The 19525-nt window shown below is 38.1% G+C and overlaps 1 protein-coding gene across 5 annotated transcripts in view; it reads right to left on the reverse strand.

Annotated features, from left to right (window-relative positions):
• Positions 1-19525, reverse strand: part of NBEA (neurobeachin) — a 731002-nt gene that overhangs the window by 120978 nt on the left and 590499 nt on the right. For all 5 annotated transcript variants that reach the window (XM_062194378.1, XM_062194375.1, XM_062194377.1 and 2 more), the window contains exons 41-42: positions 4512-4629; positions 4069-4171 (exon numbers count right to left, since the gene is read on the reverse strand). In XM_062194378.1, the coding sequence (XP_062050362.1) occupies positions 4069-4171; positions 4512-4629 (221 nt within the window). The remainder of the gene's footprint in view (positions 1-4068; positions 4172-4511; positions 4630-19525) is intronic.

The following is a 19525-nucleotide window of genomic DNA, read 5'->3' on the forward strand; positions in this document are numbered from 1 at the left end:
ATAAGAACATACTGAATGATTTGAATTGCTGTTCATCTACTCTAAAAGGAAAAATGGCTGAAGATACATGTAATGCTAAAAAAATTAAGTAATTCAATTGTGCAAAGTATTTGCAAAAAATTAAATCTATAAGACTGTTCAGAACATCCTAAAACAAGTTTAGAAAGAGAACAGCTACTACATATTTGGGCTGTAAGAGGATGCTTTTAGAATTGGGGGCTGGTGGGGAGCAGTCAGCATTAAGTCCCTATCTGAAACATCGGCATTCCACCCATCAAACTGATTTGAGTCTTGGTTACTCCACTTCTGATCCAGCTCCTGGCTAATGTGCCTGGGAAAGCAGCACAAAATGGCCTGACTACTGGGCCTCTGCCACCCAGGTGGGAGACCTAGAAAGAGTTCCAGGCTCCTGGATTTGGCCTGTCCAAGTCCCAGCTGATGCAGCCATTTGGGGAAAGAATCAGCAGATAGATCACTTACTCTCATCATCTCTCCCTCTCTCTCTGTCACTGTGCCTTTCAAATGAATAAAATAAATCTTTTAAAAAATAGAACTGGAGGACATAAAGATAAATTGCTCTCTGAAACAAAAAGTGTTAAGTATTGTAACAGACTGTGATTATTTTAAAACATCAATTGTATTAGAATCTGGGTATCTCCTTTATCAGTGAAGAATCTAATGAAATGTAAAGTGATTGATTCTGTTGAATAGAAAATATATATTAATGAAGAATGGTAATCATTATGAAATCTAAAATATGGGCACATGTTTGCCAGTATTTTGAAGTTGTCAAAAATGTGAGGAGGTATTGTTTTAGGATCAATGTGAGTCACCTTGAAAAGACATAGGATAGGAAATAAGGAAGTAGGCATGATGAGTAACTTGGCTAAAAAAATTTTCTTGTCTGTAAAAAGAGATAAAGACTCTATTATTTGAAGAATATAGCTGTTCCAAGAATTAAAGCAGAAGTGGGTGCTATAGGTTAAGCCACCTACTAATACGCCAGCATCACATAGCAGAGTGCCAGCTTGATTCCAGGCTGCTCTGCTTTGATTCAGCTCCCTGCTAATGTGCCTGGAAATGCAGCAGGAGATGGCCCAAGTACTTGGACCTGTGTCACCTATGTAGGAGACCTAGATGGAAATCCTGGCTCCTGGTTTCAGTTTGGCTCAGTCCTAGCGCCATAGCCATTTAGGGAGTGAACCAGCTGATGGAAGATATGTCTCTCTCTCTCTTTCTCTATCTGCATTTCAAATAAATAAATTTTAAGAAAAAGAATTAAAGGTAACAGTACTTTTAAAATAAAACAGAAAGAATAGTAAACAGAAAGTACATGGGAAGTGTTCAGTAAATGATACCTAGGAAAATTAATTAATTGAGGGCCATGCTTAATGAAAATATTCCCTTTGTCCTAAATCCAAACAACAATCTGATTTGTAATGTGATCTCTCTGGTGGGCTTGTCAAAGAAGTAGCCTTAAAGGTTTGTGAAGTCAACTGTTCTGGCAGTATACTTGAAATTGAATTTGATAATGTATTTGTTTCCATTTACAGTAACCATCTTTAATATCAAGAAAGCAAAGCAAAGAATGGAGCCCTGGTCCTTGTTGGTGATTCTACCAAGGTACTCTACACTGATGGGCTTCTACTTGTAGGAGATAGGCATTGTCCCTTCCCTTTGACAGTTCTCCAATTGTGATGAAATCTCACATACATACATGTTTATGGATCTATTACACGTATATATAATGAACTATCTAAATTAAGGTTTGAATGTGTATGCATGAACATATCCATGTGTATAGTGCATAAGTATATTTATAGTCCACAAAGTGCCTTTATTCTCTCAAGATTCTCAAAATGTCTTTTTACAAGGACATTGTCCCTGATTTATGGTAAATGAGACAGTTGTTCCTCTTGTCTACTATTACTCATTCTTTCAAATAATGTTTATTGAGTTCCCATTAATTATCATGTTCTGTTTCTTACTGTTACTCAGCTAGCAAGTGGCAGGTCTCAGCCAAGATTCAGTGTTCCCTCAACCCCATATGCTATGAAGTCTACATATCTCAACAGGTATACAACATGCAGCCTGTAAGAAAACTTAGTTTATTAGAAAACTAAGAATGAGTTGAATCCTTTTTGGGAAAGATAAGCCAAGGACAATAGAAGTGTATTTTAATAGATAGTGACTTTATGAAGTAACAAAGAAACCCAAGTTAGCAAAACTATTTTGATTCCAAAAATCAGATCGACTAAATGTGGGTAAATGGGAAATAATGCTTATAGTAGGTAAGGAAGATAGTAAAAGAGTTTCTGGTGGTTTTAAATTAATTCAGATCCAGACAAGTCCAAGAGCACTACAGGAAATTACACATGACACCAAGAAACCCATATTAATAATCTCTCAGGAATCATGGGCATTGAGAAAGATGTTAGGAGGCAGATTATTCTTAAAAAAGAAAAGTAAGGCCTATTTGCAAGTTCTTAATGTCAATTCCTGGAAATTTTCTTGAATTGATGATTACACAAATAGTGTGTAAGCACTTGGGAAAGGAAGTAGTGATTACTATGAGTCAGCTTAGATTCAATAAGAACAACTCTTGCAAAACTAACCTAATTTTATTTGATAGATTAAATGCATTTTTCTTTGACCTGTATTTTATAAGAGCTTCATTATCTACTAATGTTTAATCTTGCCATCCTATTAGCAAAAATATGAGCATGTGTATACATGTATGTCAATAAACTGTTCTTCTACTGTAGGCTTAAAGAAAACAGATAAAGTGCAATACAAGGTAATCCCTGTCAAACAGCACTGAAAATGTACCTCCGCAATTAGGCTCTGTGCTAGCTGCAATAGATTAAAAGACAATCAAACAAACAAAAAACACTGTCCTTATCTTTCAAATGTCTAAGCCTATTTATGGAAATATAGACAGAGTTTAGTTTTCCTTTTCATCCATGCAGTGCGCTGTAATAACCCTCAGGGACCTAACAGTTTACATAGGAGACCCTGCTGCTTGTCCACCCAGAGCCAGTCTCTCTTCCTCATCAGCAGAAACGCTCATTTGGTCAGGCTAGATGGGACAAGCAGTTCCAAGACACGTTACCCTAGTTTCTAGAGGATGTTTGGGTCAAGCCAGGAAGCTCCCTCCATTTTGACAGTAATTGTTTTAGGGGAAAGAAAGTGACCTGATTCTGGCCAAAGGCAGTTGGGGTAAAGATCACTGGAGGCTCTAAGAAATATATTCCTTCCTATAGCAGAAAAATTCGTTGTGCCTTTTTCCTACTATAATGCAGTTGTGTGAAGATGTGGGATCTGGAATAGTAGTGGTGATTTTGTGAACAGGAGGCCAAGTGAGAATTCTGTCATCTCTGAACTTCTGAGTTAATCAATACATGTTATGCCTTAACTCCAGATGTTTTACCTCCTATTGGTTAATCCACTTTTAGTCTGGTATTCCACTACTTAAAACCAAACCTCTAGCTGATAACAGCAATACATGTAATTACTGACTTCTGCATAGGCTAGTGTTCTTCACTAAAATAAGATTTCAAAATGATTCTTCTAAAACACCAAGATGAAAGATACAGGAGATGGTTAAGATTACATCATAATTAATGAGTATTAATTAATCTTGATAAACTGAGAGTTTTATGACTTTAATAAAGCAACATTTATACACAGCATTTATAAAACATAATTTATATGCTATTCCACAGCAAATAATCACAAATATCTTGAGGCTTCTTGTATGTTTGTTGTAATATTTTAATTTAAAAATGTTCTAATTATATATGCTACCTATGATTGGCAAACAATTTTTTTTCCTTCTCATTTCTGTATGTGTTGAATAAATTCTGCCCTAATCCTATCTTTCATTTTCAAAAAACTGTTTTAAAAACCTCTTTCCCTTAAAATAACCTTCAGAAAAAATATATTGTTTAGCCCTTGAAGTAATTTGAAACTACATTTCAAAACTAAAAAACTACATTTCTATTTCTGTCATATTGGGACTAAAATATGTTAACAAACCATAGATAATGTGTAATATGATAGAATTACCTGGCTTGTGGCAAACCATAGCTGGTCCCCACTCCAACCCGAGGCAAGCTATAGACAACTTTTTTTACTGTTGCTTGATCAGGGAAATTAAACATAACCGAGGCTGTGGTAAGAAGAAAAAAACCACAATTTAGTAAAACACAAGAAAACTAACCATCAACTTTCAAGAAATTATTTTCAAGTGCTTACTCTGATTTATTTGTAAAGGTAATGGATCTTCATGGAAAAATCAGCTTTCTGTATAACTTTACTCATGAGAAACTTGGGGTCAACATTTTCAAAGAAGTTAATCCTTGATTGTTTTTAATTTTTGTTTGTTTTAGCAAGATAATTGATCAAAGAGAAAAGATACAGTTGGAAAAAATCATGAGAGTACCACATCATTGAAAGAGATATTACCCACCCCAAGCACATTTTCTTTTAAATTATTTAAGGGGACTTACTTCGGTTTGCCATAAACACTTCCAAAGCAGTGTTTTGTAGAAGGTAACGTCTTGAAAATACAGCTCGTATCTCGCTGAACATCCATTTTCCATGAAGTCCCTCAGTGTATGCAAGAACCTGAAACAGTTTAAAGGGAAGTGTTGGTAAATAAAATATGTATTTAAGACTGAATCTGACAGTATCTTAGACAATGCTGTATAAAAATCAGTAAATTAGGGATTCTCTTCCTGAAGTCATGATATAACACATCATTATCAATCTGAAATTTTTTTAAAGATTTATTTATTTATTTGAAAGTCAGAGTTACACAGAGAGAGGAGAGGGCAGAGAGACAGAGAGGTCTTCCATCTGCTGGTTCACTTTCCAATTGGCTGCAATGGCCAGAGCTGCGCCGATCCGAAGCCAGGAGCCAGGAGGTTCTTCTGGGTCTCCCACGCGGGTGCAGGGGCCCAAGGAGTTGGGCCATCATCTACTGCTTTCCCAGGCCATGGCAGAGAGCTGGATTGGAAATGTAGCAGCCGGGTCTCGAACCAGTGCCCTTATGGGATGCCGGCACTGCAGGCAGCGGCTTCAACTGCTACACCACAGCGCCAGCCCCATCAACCTGAAATTTACAAAATTTCTGCCTTTCTAAATTTTTAATTGGCTCATGAGGAAATGAAGTAGAAAAATTAAATGTTCTAGGTGATCATGTGATTTAAATAATACAGCATATTATTACTCCTGGATATTGTATATAATTAATTGGACCTCGTGAGCACCTGTGACACATACAAGGATACCTCAAAAAGTTTGTGTGAAAATGGAATTAAAAAATACACTATTTTCTGTGAACTCTTTAAAGACCCTTTATATAGTTGGTTCTTTCTAATTTCGTTTCTCTTCCTTGCTCAATGGAAGTCCAGTTATCCCAAAAGTACTCATATGGTCAACTCCAGGCAATGCTTTATTATTGGTCTAAGCCAGGGCTTAGTGGTCTCTGCTGCACCTACTCGACTTTGCCGTTATGGTATGAATGCAGCCACAGACCATATGTAAATAAATGGGTTAGGCTGTGTCCCAATTAAACTTTATTTACAACAAGGAGTGCTGGCTGAATTTGGCCTCAAGGCCAGAATTGGTTAATCCATTGTCTGAACAAGTTTCGGCAATGTTATTTCTCACTTTTCCAAACTCTCTTCCAACTTTGGGAAAGAACAGTTGGTTTACCACTTGCTGGTAAGAACAAAGGCAAAGGCAGCTGGGGCTGATGTGATCTGTTGCTGGCATATCCCTTTGCCTTTCTTGCTGGAATGGAGACGTGATGGCTGAAACTGGAGTAGCTCATGTATGATAATGACAGGAAGACCAAGGTAATTGTACCAAGGTTGGCCCTAATAGTGAGTACTGGGCCAACCTCAGTAATCATCAATATCTGACTACTTGTTGGTTGATGCAGATAAATTCATATTTGGTTAAGCCACTGTTATCAAATTGGTAACAAACGTATTTCTTCCTGATAACACCAACATATTTTAACAATATATAAACACTTTGTACTTTCATTGGTATTTTCTATTACACTTATATTTACTTTGATAAAAATGGAAACTAATAATTGTGTTTTACATATATTACATTTCTTAAGTTTTGAAAATAAGTAATGAAGTTTCTTGTACATCTCCTTTCTCTATAAAATATACGTATTTAGGGGCTGGTGCTGTGGCCTAGTGTGTTAGGCCGCTGCCTACACTGCTGGCATCCCATACCAGTTTGAGTCCTGACTGCTCCACTTCTGATCCAGCTCTCTGTTATAGCCTGGAAAGCAGTAGAAGATGCCCCCAGCCCTTGGGCCTCTGCATCCGCGTGGGAGATCCAGAAGAAGCTCCTGGCTCCTGGCTTTGGATCAGTGCAGTTCTGGCCGTTGCAGCCAACTTGAGAGTGAACCAGTGGATGCAAGACCTCTCTCTCTCTCTCTCTCTCTCTTCTCTCTCTGTGTAACTCTGACTTTCAAGTAAATAAATCTTCAAAAAATATATATGTATTTATATATAATATGCATTTACATAATTGTTTATAATTATTTATATAATTCCATTTTCAAACCCATACTTCACTTTCTGTCTTTCCCTCAACTCTGGAAGATTTTGGAGGCTGTCAGATATCTATTTAAATCCAGAAACATTTTGAAGCCATACAGACTCCAATTTACTTACTAAACACAGGATCTTGTAACCCCAACTGATTTTTGTCATTTGAAAAATAGTGATAATAACAGCTATTATTGGTTAGTTCAAGCACAGACAATGGATGTGAAGTATGCAGCCCTAGCTATTACATTCTATTAAGTGTATATGATCTTTTGTTGAGCATCATGTGACAACTATTTTTCAGTTTCTAATTGCAAAACTTCTTTTTGTACATTTCACAAAAAGCTTATAGTGAGTAGCCATGTATGATTCTTAGTTATCATAGTTCCAGACTTGAATTTCATGGACTAGTACAATGTTTTAAAATAAGAAGGGGGCCGACGCAGTGGCTCAACAAGCTAATCCTCTGCTTTGCGGCGCCGGCACACCAGGTTCTAGTCCCAGTTGGGGAGCCGGATTCTGTCCCGGTTGCCCCTCTTCCAGGCCAGCTCTCTGCTGTGGCCAGGGAGTGCAGTGGAGGATGGCCCAAGTGCTTGGGCCCTGCACCCCATGGGAGACTAGGAGAAGCACCTGGCTCCTGCCTTTGGATCAGCGCGGTGCGCTGGCTGCAGTGCACCGGCCACGGCAGCGGCCATTGGAGGGTGAACCAGCGGCAAAAAGGAAGACCTTTCTCAGTGTCTCTCTCTCTCACTGTCCACTCTGCCTGTCAAAAAAAAAAAAAAAAAAAGAAAAGAAAAAAAAAGAAAAAAAAGGAAGGGGATGCAGATACAAGACTAACTTCTGTTTTAGTCAAGTAGGAGAAAATTTCAAGAAAAAGCCAGCCACAAGTTCTGAAACTATCTTTGACTGTGATTATTATTTAACTAAAAAATGTAAGGTCTTTTGAAAAACCTACATAGTAAAATGAGTACTGTATAAAATCAGAAAAAAGGGCAGGACTTTTCAGGAAAGCTGTGTTGGCTCCCTCATACCAGTACTGGTATACCAAGGAGATATTCATTTCTAGATCCATACATTCACACCAAGCGTTTCTTCCCATCAAGCATATGTTATAGCAGGCATGCAGCTCAAAAATTTCATAGGAAAGTCTGACTTCTCCAATGCTCCACGTAAAATGACCTCTGAAACAATTGTTCCAATTATTGCAGCCTGCCAGGTCCAAATTCACTCTTAATTACCATATCTGTGAAAATAAATCTATAATCTTTAAACACTTTTCTTTGGCTAACTGGCATGATAATAAGCCTTGCCAGGACAAGTACAAGGCACCGATGAGACAAAGCAGGAACAAGTGGTTCTTCCTCCTAGCTCTGGTGTGGTTGCCCACTTAGCAGGCTCTTGCTACACAACACCTGCTCCTGTGCTGTGCAATAGCCAACAGCACCCACAGAGGAGCAGTTTTCTCAGTCCTTGGACTACCTTGGAGGAGTTTTGTAGCACAGTTTATCTAGTGAGACAACAACTCCCTACAGGGTGGATTTTTGGAAAGTTTCTGGGGACAATGGAAGTTCTTTGCCATTCAGTGAGCTATAGCGGGGCTCTCCCCAACATCCCAGGAGGGCCTCTTCCTTGGGTTCTGACAGCTTTAAGAGTACTGGCTGCTTCTTTGGTGCATTATTCCTACATTCTGTAGAGTTATCTTTATTTCTTAGTAGCCATTCCCTTATTATCTCAACTTCCTATCATAATTTACATAATAATTACTTGTATTATCTGTTCACTGCCTAAATTGCATACAGTTTCTCTCCTCTGATTGGGTCCAGGCTGATCCACAAATTCAGTTTTCCTACCACCACTCTCTTAATGCCACACAATGAAAAGAAAATAATTTTGCTAGTAGCTTGTAATCAGTGTAGGAAGCAAAATTTGGAAGATAGATCTCAAGGTGCAACCTCAATAGAGACAGCTGGGGTCTTTGTCTTTTTTTTTTTTTTTAGATTTATTTATTTGAAAGGCAGAGTTACAGAGAGAGAAAAAGAGGGGAGAAGAAAAGGGGGAGAGAGAGTGTGTGTGTGTTAGTTTTCTATCCACTAGTTTGCTCCTCAAATGGTTGCAATGGCCAGAGCTGGGCCAATCTGAAGCCAGGAGCCAGAAGCTTCACCTTGGTCTCCCACATGGGTACAGAGGCCCAAGAACTTGGGCCATCCTCCTCTGCATTCCTAAGCACATCAGCAGAAAGCCGGAAAGGAAGTGGAGCAGCCCTCATCTGTTTTTTTTTATGGTAAGCCACCTCTTGTTTTTCCTTCTCATTTTCTTCAAAATTCACTTATGGAATAGAATTTTCTTAAGATTTATTTGAAGAGTTTCATTCCTAATAAGTTTTTTATTTAAAAGTTTTATCCAGTCTTCTTAGCTGCCTTTTCTGGCATCCAATTCAAAGTTATCATATATTCCCTTTACTTTCTCGTCTACTTTATTCTTTTGCTCTAATTCTGTGCATGGAAATGATTAATTCTCTTATTTGTTATTGTCCCTCCGCTCCCTGTGACATGAAAGTTCCATGAGAACAGGACTGTTGTCTGTTTTATTTATTACTCAATACACAGTGATTTAAAAAGTGCCTGGCACATATGTGATCCTTATGCATTTGTTTGTTGAATAAACCACTATGGGAAACTGACAGCAGTAATATGAATGGGGAAGGTTGCAGAGATATTTTACAAAGTGCATGCATTTTGGACATCTTTGCAAAACTGGGAAAGCATTCCAATTTGGCCTTCAGACAGGAGTTTATGGCCTAATGGTACAGCCCACCAAACATCCTGGTGACCGACATTTCATCAATATCTAAAAAGTCAATCAAAATAGAACAAATGGGCCAGCACCGTGGCTCACTTGGCTAATCCTCCACCTGTGGTGCCACCCCGGGTTCTAGTCCCAGTTGGGGCGCCAGATTCTGTCCCGGTTGCTCCTCTTCCAGTCCAGCTCTCTGCTGTGGCCTGGGAAGGCAGTGGAGGATGGCCCAAGTGCTTGGGCCCTGCACCCCATGGGAGACCAGGAGAAGCACCTTCCTCCTGGCTTTGGATTGGCGCAACGCGCTGACTGTAGCGGCCATTTGGGAGGTGAACCAACGGAAAAGGAAGACCTTTCTCTCTCTCTCTCTCTCTCTCTCTCTGTCTCTCACTGTCTAACTGCCTGTCCAAAAAAAAAAAAAAAAAAAAAAAAAGAACAAATGGTTTCTCTTTTTTAGGACTTTAATTTGCACCACCAAGGAACCCTTGACTAAACTATACCTTATTCCTGCAAAAGTCTGCTCCCTACAAATACGGTTACTTCTCTCTAGAAGGAGTTAGAAAGAGGCTTTAGCTAGGGAGGTTTGACTTCATGTTATTGGACTTGTGCTTCCCACATTGAGAAAATGTTTACTGAAAGATATGAAAGAGTATCACTTGGCACTCCTCTTGAGCACAAATTTTTTTTTTCTGGTAATTTAAAGCATTTTTTGTAGTATAATTAATACAGATATGCTAGAAAAGAAAAGGCAAAAAAAAAAGATGAACTCTTATGATAAAATACTAGCATCCAAATAAATATTGTGATTGCCATGGGCTTCCTTGGACAACACCAAAAGTCTCCCTTAGTCTGCTCTACTCACAGGCAACAGGAAAGCCCTGAAGCTTATTTGGAAGGTAATATAGTGAGATTTTAGACACCACTATGGAAGAATTTCGGGGATAAATTCAAAGTTTGTGAGACCGGAGGCAGAGGAACCAGATGGGATATTACTTCAGGCAAGTGATGAGGAGTTTAATCAATTTGTATACATTTCAGAAATGTAAAGGAATGTCATTTATAGACGATTAAATACTGAGTTTATGGTACTTTTCTATAAAAATCTGGGCATCAAGCCCAGATCTGAAATATGGCCTGATACTATAAAATTGTCTGTGTTTTATTTATACCTTTACTGGTTGCATAATGTTCTATAAGTTTTAGGACCTTCTATAATAACTCTTAGAGTTTGTTTTTCATTATAGTCCAAGATATTTCTCTAAATCATTTAAGTACTTTCATCTATACTTGAGGTTTGTGGTTTTGTTTTCTTTCTTAAGCCAACCCTCCCATTTCATCTAGTTTGTTCCTGCCTGCTTCTCCCAATTATTTAATATACTGTGAAATCGAAAGAACAAACATTAACTACTTCATTCAATTTCGTTTTCTGAAAATTGAATAAACATAATTTTTATTATATCATATAGGTCCTAAACAAAACTACTGAAGCATTTTGATTCCAAATCTTGGGAACCTCTGTGTTTTTCCTAAGTTAACACTGAGTGAGCTGCTTGGTATCCAAAAGAAGTGAAAGGAGAAAGAGTTCATGCTAGCCTATACCTTCAGTTCTGCCCCACTCAACTTATGAACTGAAGCACACATGAAGCAATATAAAGCAAATGTAACAATAGAGACCCTTCCCAACTCACCTATCCAAATGTGTGCTTAACACATATTATCTGGTGATGATGTTGGAGGTCAATACGACTGCTGTGCACTCATGTGCATCAGGTGTATATATGCTGTCAGAAACACGTTATAAGGCTGTCAAATCAGTTCATCTTTTTTTTTTCCTTTAAAAGCAGCTAACATTGCATAACCTAAAAACTACTTGTTTAGTGATGGCTTTGCTGATCACACATCATTTACATATACTTTAGAACAGGTATAACAAATACTTTTTTCTTTGAATACGAAGATTCTAAATTTTCAAGTAATATATACTAGTAAGAATTGGTGAAAATGCTGCAGAAGGCTGGATGTGCCATTTGCAGTGTTCATAAGGTTGTCACATTCAACATATGCTTGCAAATTCAACAATTAAATTATTGTGCTTGCACTGCAATGTAAAGCTTCAAGTCCACATTACTTTCATAATTCCATATACATTTTCAATGGCTCAAGACATTTGTACAGCAAATACAAAGATGGCATCAAAAAGTTGTGGAAAAATGAAATTAAAAATAAGCTTATTTTCTCGCAGAAAAATTTAAAATCCATGCATAGTTTGTTCGTAATACACATTCTCCATGAACTTTTTGAAGATCCCTCATTTGCAATGATTTCAGATTTTTTTTAACCAAAGTAAATTTATCTTCTAATTGCATTTTCCAAGACCATTCAAGATAAAAACATTTGAAGAGAAACTTGGAGAGAAATGCAAATTCCCGAAGGAAAGCTGAACCCACAACAGGAAGAAGTCTGAATTCTCGAACAAGTGGTGAGGAACCACCTCTGACTGATCACTGCTTTGTGTTCGCAGATCAGTGTGCAGGAGCAGCCATGGAACTCCTTCCTCTGCCTTCTCACCATGTATTTTACAATGCTATTTACCCACCAAAAGCATGCAGAGATAAGACATCTCCTATGCCACATTGCCATTCTTCCATGAAAAAAATTAAACAAATAAAAAGAAGAATCCTGACCTCCAGGAATTCACAGTCTGGTGTAAAATCACAAATAATGGGCAAACGTGGGCAAGTTGGAGAAGTATGCCCTAAACAGAAAGAGCATCACAGAGGCAAACAGGCTGCTTGCACAACCAGATTAGGCTGTCTGAACACAGATATAAGAAAGAGAGGTGAAAGTAACAGATTTTAAAAAGGTAGTGCTACTTGGACTTTGGTCTGAGGACAGCGCTAAACTAAGGTTTTAAGGGGGTAACTAAATGATTAAATTAACACTAAAAAAAAAAAAAGACTACTTGAAAGACAAAGACAGAAAAGAAAGAAAGAGACAGAGAGAAAGAGAGATTTTTCACCCGCTGCTGCTGCTTCACTCCCAAAATAGTTCCTAAGGCCAGGGCAGGGCCAGGCTAAAGCCAGGAGCCTTGCGACCCTTGACTGCATGGGCTCAAGTACCTTGACCATCTTCTACTGCCTTCACCAGGAACATCAGCAAGAAGTTGGATCTGAAGAGGAGCAGTCAGGACTTGAATGGACACTCTGATATGAGATGTTAGCATTGCAAGGCAGCTTAACCCGCTGTGACAAATATTTACACTTTAAAAAGCATTGTTGCAGCTGCAGAGTAGAAGTTCTTTTTATGAGAGAATGGTGATACTTTTCTAATAATCTATGTAATGGTATATATTGTATAATCAAAGAAAAACCATGAAGTCATTCAAAGAATATTACTTGCTCTTTTCCAATAGGTTCCCTCACATTGTGGCCAGTACTTTATTTTTGACATTTATTTATTTAAAAGATTTAAAAGGCAGAGAGAGAGAAAGAGAGAGAGAGAGAGAGAACTTCTATCTGTTGGTTCAAAACCCAAATGCCCACAGCAGCTGGAGCTGGGCCAGGCCAAAACCAGGAACCAGGAACTGCATCTGAGTCTCCCACGTGGGTGGCAGGGATCCAGGTACTTGAGCCATCATCTGCAGCCCCATTAGCAGGGAGCTGGATCGGGAGCAGAGTAGCTGAGGCTTTGATAACGAATACAACCATTGCAAATTGCTTGGCCTGCTGCACCAAAACTCTAGCCCAATGGCAAGTGGCTTTCAATCAATGTATCAAATTACATATATGTCTGAAAAAATAGTAGATTTATAAGGATAGGGATTAGGTTGTTTTCTATTTTTGTATTCCTTATAAAACTTGAACATAGAACTTAATTTTTATCAGAAAATATTTTCAAATTTAATTTATAAACAAGCTGAGTTGCAGCTGGCGTCCTCTGTGCCTACTTCATCTCCAAACTCATACTTTCAAAATTATAGTAAAATACTCAAAATTAAAAAATGATATTGGCAAGGTTGCTTCATTTTTGTCCTACTCATGTAAATATTACACCTTTGGCTCCTTTCCTCAAATTTGGCCTACTCCAAAATCTCATATATTTTCCCTCTGCTGCTCTTTCTGAAAGGGAAAGGATTTAGGTGGAGGGAGCCCAGAATCCTACACTACTAGAAAGAAACCAGTTTCTAGTTTTTAGTATTTACTTCCCTTTAGACACAAAGCATGTTCACTTCTCTAGCATTATTCTGCACAATGACAATTTTTTTTAATGTCAGTCTTCAGACTTTTTATTTCAGATCATTTGGAGTTCTGGGTTAGAGGTTTGCTTTGAACCAATTTGGAATAGGGGCTGATTTTTCAGGTACTATCAATTGTCAGCATAAACTTTTTTTTATTTTTTAAAATAGCTCATATTAAAATTTTAGGTACAAATGACATGGGATTAATGGAGAGAGTTAAAGTAATTATTGTTCTAATAGTCAAATCAGTCTTAGCTTACAGAGTAGACATTAAAGAGAATTGCTTTTCACTGGAGATCTAATTATATTATGAGAGAAATCTTTTAAAGCATTGAAAACCTTTTGCTATGAGAATTTAGAAACACATACAAAGTAGGAACAAGTATGTAATCAAACAAGAAATCTTATTTTTTAAAATTCAAAGGCTGAAATATCTTTTCTTTAGTTAATAATTCTTTACATTAACCTGGAGAAAACTGCATGTAATATAAATGCTAGTGCACTTTTCAATTCTTACCCATTCATTACATTTTCAAATATTAAAACAATTTAGATCCCCAAGTTTCACGAAACTCACAACAGAGTTTAGGTATATAAAGTGCATATTCTACGGTATGTGGCAAGTATTTTAAAATGAGATATTATTCTTTTTTAATATTGATTTTATTTATTTGAAATACAGAGTTACAGAGAGAGGGAGAGACAGAGAGTTCATTCCCCAAATGGCTGTAATGGCTGGAACTGAGCCTATCTGAAGCCAGGAGATAGGAGCTTCCTCTTGGGTATCCCATATAGGTGAAGGGACTAGTTTTTTTGTTTTTTGTTTTTTTTTTTTAAGATTTATTTATTTATTTGAAAGGCAGAGTTATAGAAAGAGAGTGGGAAAGAGGGAGACAGAGAGAGAGAGAGAGGGAGAGAGAGATCTTCCATCCACTGGTTCACTCCCCAAATGAACACAATGGCTGGAACTGGGTCAATCCAGAGTCAGGAGCTTCTTCTAGATCTTCCACGTGGGTGCAGGGGCCCAAGCACTTGGGCCATCTTCTGCTGCTTTCCCAGGCCCATTAGCATGGAGCTGGATCAGAATCGAGTGGAACAGTGAGACATGAACTGATGCCCATATGGATGCTGGTGCCACATGCCTGCTAGGCCACAGCACTGGCCCCTGGGACTACTTTGACCTTTTGGTGCCAGACACCCTGGCCTCCTTTCAGTCCCTGGGCAAACTGTGTTGTTTTCTGCTACAGAGCAAACACACATGTTCTACTTTCTCTGGAAATATCTTCCCTCCCTGTTTGCCCAGTTCACTTCTACTCATTCTCTGGCTCTTTTGCCCTCCCCCACTCCCCCACATTTTTTTTCCTCACCTGACTTTCCTGGCTATATAAAATTTTCTTTTTATGACATATTCTCATAACACCATTATAAGACAAGTTTTCTTCACTGCACTTTGTGATTAACTTAACTCTCATTATGTTTGGATACTGACTTCTCTTCCATGTACTTTTTGAGTCTCAGCGATTGATCAGATCTGGAGAAATTTCTCCATTTTTAAGAGAGGCCAAGGAAGAAATGCTCTTCTTCCTCGAGACATTCCTGAGTGTGTACTGATTTCTGGAAGTGAAATCCAGTGTGAAAACCGATGTGACAACAAGGAAAAAAACTAAGAGTGACAGGGTGGAGATGGGCAATGAACCTGGGATCTTAAAAATATCTGCAAGCAGCTCAGTCAGCCCTGGAGACCGCTGGAATGGAGGCCTTGCTAGAGTCTGAGAGCTCTGTCTACCTATACATCATCTGTCTGTCTGTTCCCTTTAATGAAACCAGTTGGTTTAAGGTATCTGTGATTTGCAGCTAAAACTTCCTAATATAAAGCCTTATTACCTGATGTAACCTTCATGTGTCCCTTCTTTGAAGGAAGAAAAAGCCCAACTCATATATAGCAACTTATCTGCTCAATTTTCTATAAAAATAAAGCCTATTAGAATTTAAAAAATATAGAGGTCTTAAACATTTCCATATTTAATACTCTAGAACATCTTCCCCTGCTTGTCTGTCTAGTAGATTCCTACTATGTATTAAAAGTCTACTGCTCCAAAAAGCTTTTATTCAAGATATTTCCCATTTATCAGGCATCTGCCAGGCAGGCTCCAGGCTCATTAAGGGCCAAGAAGATAAGATGGATGTATATCATTTTTCAAGTTTTAAATAATTTTTCAGTGATAGTTACGAATTAAAGATGTTCCCATAAAGTACAAGTCCAGACTTTATAAAGCATATTTTCACTAGAAAACCCAAGTATTCCTGAGCACTACAGGTGCACCCTTGGAGTTTATGAGAATTGTGTTTTTCTTTCTCTTAAAGTTCTCACAGCTGTACTTTCTTCCCAAGAGAAGCAATGCAGGAAATTTTTCATTTTGGAGGTCCTTTCAATTGTGTTACCAGCTCAAGGCGGGGTGAATGTGACCCTTAGCACCCTTTTCCTACTAGTATGGATCATGAGTATGGGATTTTACTTTGAAGGGCTAAAATAAGTTCATATGTATCTGTATGCTATGGTGTAGGAAGAAGTGGCTGGATTTTGGAGAATGACAGACAAATGTTGTGAAGCTTCAGGGAAGTTCCCTAAAAAAAGCCAATAACATTGCCATATATACAATGAAACTGATTGCATCTACCACACACAGAGCTGGCCGGAGGGCAGTGCTCCATATGCAGGTGGAGACGAGAACTCACTGTCTTTGCCACAGATCTGGGGAAAGCCTCAGTCAGCGGTGACAGGGGCAGCCCCTGCTCTCGTCCTGGCCCAGGTCCTTCCCCAGGGATTGGATTTCTGATCCAATCCCTGCATCTTCATCTCACATTGATTCACCTAAGTCTGGTTATTTCCTGGAATTTGTTCTTACAGACCACTTATTAGATGGGTTTGAGTGTTCTGTATACTGGGTTTGAAGTTTAATCTTAAAAAAAAAAAAGCCTTTGTGCTTCAAGTACAGACAATTCAATTACTGAATTTCCTGTGGTATTTTTACTTCTGTTCACAATGATCTAAGTTACATGTCAATTAGCTCGTCAAGAAATGCAACTCAGTTTAACTGCAAACAGTTCAGTAAATGCCCTTTGCTTGTATGTGAATGTCTTTCACAAATATCTAATTGAGTACAAAGAGGTTTTAGATACCTATCTATTTGTATGCCATGACTGTAGTATTTCCAGGGCTAGGTATCCCCTAAAAGTCTTCTCTACATTTCTCATATGCCTCCAGACTGGGTTTTTTTCTTCTGCTTACTTATATTCCTCGTTTATAAGGTTATCTATTTGCAGCAAAAGACTACTTTGTTGAGGATTTGCTGTTTGTCTGTTTCATTTGGGCATCATGAGCAGGTCCTCAGTCCTCAGGTGAAGGCTGTTATTAGCATCACATAGCATTTGTTCATCAAACAAAAATTAGTCAGTGTCTGCTAGGACCCAGCTGCCAAGCGATGAGGATACACTGGTCAATAACACAGGGATGGTCCCTGCTTTCATGGAGCTTAGATTTCCTACTTCCGCTTTTATCTATGAGGCTGATATTTTACAGGGTTGCTATGGGAACAAAACGAACTATTGTATTTAATGTTCTTGACTCAGGTGTCTCCACTATCAAGAGGTCACGTTTCTGTAAGCAAGAGGTTGTCCAGAGCACTTACTGCAGAAAAGATGAACTGAGATAGTGATTTTAAACTTAGCTGTAATAAATGGTAGCTCTAATGAGAACTATAATACCATTGAGAGCACTGGAAGGAGCATAGTTAATGTAAAAGTAAACCTGCGTTTTGGAAACAGCACTCTGGAAGCAGTTTCAAGAATGACACGAAAGGAGCTAGATTGGAAATCAGAATGAAGCAAGTTGGAAGTGGAGGAAGTCTAAGACAGTTGTCATAGGTAGGAAAAGGAGGGGAAAAAAAGTAGACATGTTTCTGAGACTGAATTAACAGCGTTTGCATTACTTTGTTTTTTGCTAAGGAAAGATGAAAGGAAGGAAAGATGTTGCAGGAGTTTCTGGCTGTGGTGGCATAGTGAATGGAGCTCTCTGTCATCTCTTAAATCTGTGTTTACAGGCAGATACTGTGACAAAGAGACCGAGTTCAGGCTTCAGATATGGCAACCTTTCTGGTCATTTATCACCCACATCAACATGAACTTCTGCAAAGGAAATGTATTAACAACCACCAAAAATTAATCTATCTATACTTAACTATTTTAAAGGAATGATAATCAGTGAATAAAATATACATTAAAACATCTACTCTGTTGTTTTAGAAATTATTTATTTTCATGTAGTTGAAAGACTCTCCCTCTCGCTCTCTCTCTCTCTCTCTCTCACACACACACACAGAGTGAGAGCGAGAGAGAGAGTGAGTGAGAGAGAGAGGAGTGAAATCTTCCACCCAGTTCACTCCCCAAACACCCACAAAAGGCCAGAGTCAGGGATCTGGAAGTCCATCTGCATCTCCCCGTGTGGGTGGCAGGGGACCAAGAACTACAGCAATCATCTGTTACCCTCCAGTATGCATTAGTGGGAAGCTGAACAGAAGTGAAGGAGCCTGGACTGGATATGGAATGAGGAGGTCCCAAGCTGACAGCTTAACCTACTGGGTGTCAAAGCCTACCTCTTAATCTGTTATCAGCATTTTGCTATTCACTAATAAGTACCAGCATATTTCAAAAGATTTGTGAAAACTGAATGAAAAGTATGTTTATTTTGATGCAAAAAAATGGAAATCTGTGCATATGAGAGATCTTCAAAAAGTTAAATACACATATGAAAAAAACTATGCTTAGATTTCAGAACATTTTTGCACCAAAGTAAATTTACACTATTTTTGTTTTAATTTTTTAAATATTAATTTATTAATTTGAAAGGCGAAGTACAGAGAGAGATAGGGAGATACAGAGAGAGAGAGAGCTTCCATCTGCTGGTTCATTCTCCAGATGGCTCCAATGACTGGAGCTGGGTCAGGCCGAAGCCAAGAGCCTAGAACTCTGAGTACGATATGGATGTGGGGGACCATGTATTTGGGTCATCTTCCTCTGCTTTCCCAGATGCAATAGAGAGAGCTGTATTGAAAGTGGAGCAGCCAGCACTCGAACCAGCATTCACAGGAATGGCAGCTTCACAAGCAATGGCTTGATCCACTGTGCTATAATGCTGGCCCTTACATGTTCCAATTCCATTTTTCATGAATTTGAGTAATCTTGTAAACTTAGCATGTATATTATTTCTCTGTATATGGAAGTTATTTCTGTGGCTCAATCAAAACCTCCTATTAATGTGGAATGCTTCCCCTGGTGCTCAGTGAAAGACTGTTGCACACAGCAAGGACTCAATGCATGCCGTTTCATGGAGTTCCAGTATAGTTTCTCCAATTTGCATATTTTAGTAAATGTTTAGTATAGTGACAGCCACATGGCAAACTAATTTATAAAGAATAAGATACTTCTGGCATATAATTTTAAATTATAAATGTACTATGTAGTGTTAATATATTTAGCTATTATATTTAGTAATATTGTGCTAGAATTTGGGGTAGGAGAACAGTTAATTTTTTTATGCCAGAGTGAAAAGATTCTTACTGGGTAGGCAGTTAAACCAAAAATGATGCTTATCCTCAGACTAATGCCAAAAAAATTTTGGAGGGAATTCCATAGAGGAATGACAAATTAATTTAGGCAAGAAGCAGAAAGAAAACTGAGATATTCATACATATATATAATAAATATACAAAACGTTCATAATATGATTGCACTTCAAAAAGTCTGTTGAAAATTTTGAAATCCATGCATACTTTTAAAAGTGATATTGTATCCATGAATTTTTGAAAATCACTTGTATATTATAAATCTATATGATATCAATAGACTTTGAGATAGA

Source organism: Lepus europaeus, chromosome 6, assembly GCF_033115175.1.
Source record: "Lepus europaeus isolate LE1 chromosome 6, mLepTim1.pri, whole genome shotgun sequence".
Classification (NCBI taxonomy): Eukaryota; Metazoa; Chordata; class Mammalia; order Lagomorpha; family Leporidae; genus Lepus; species Lepus europaeus.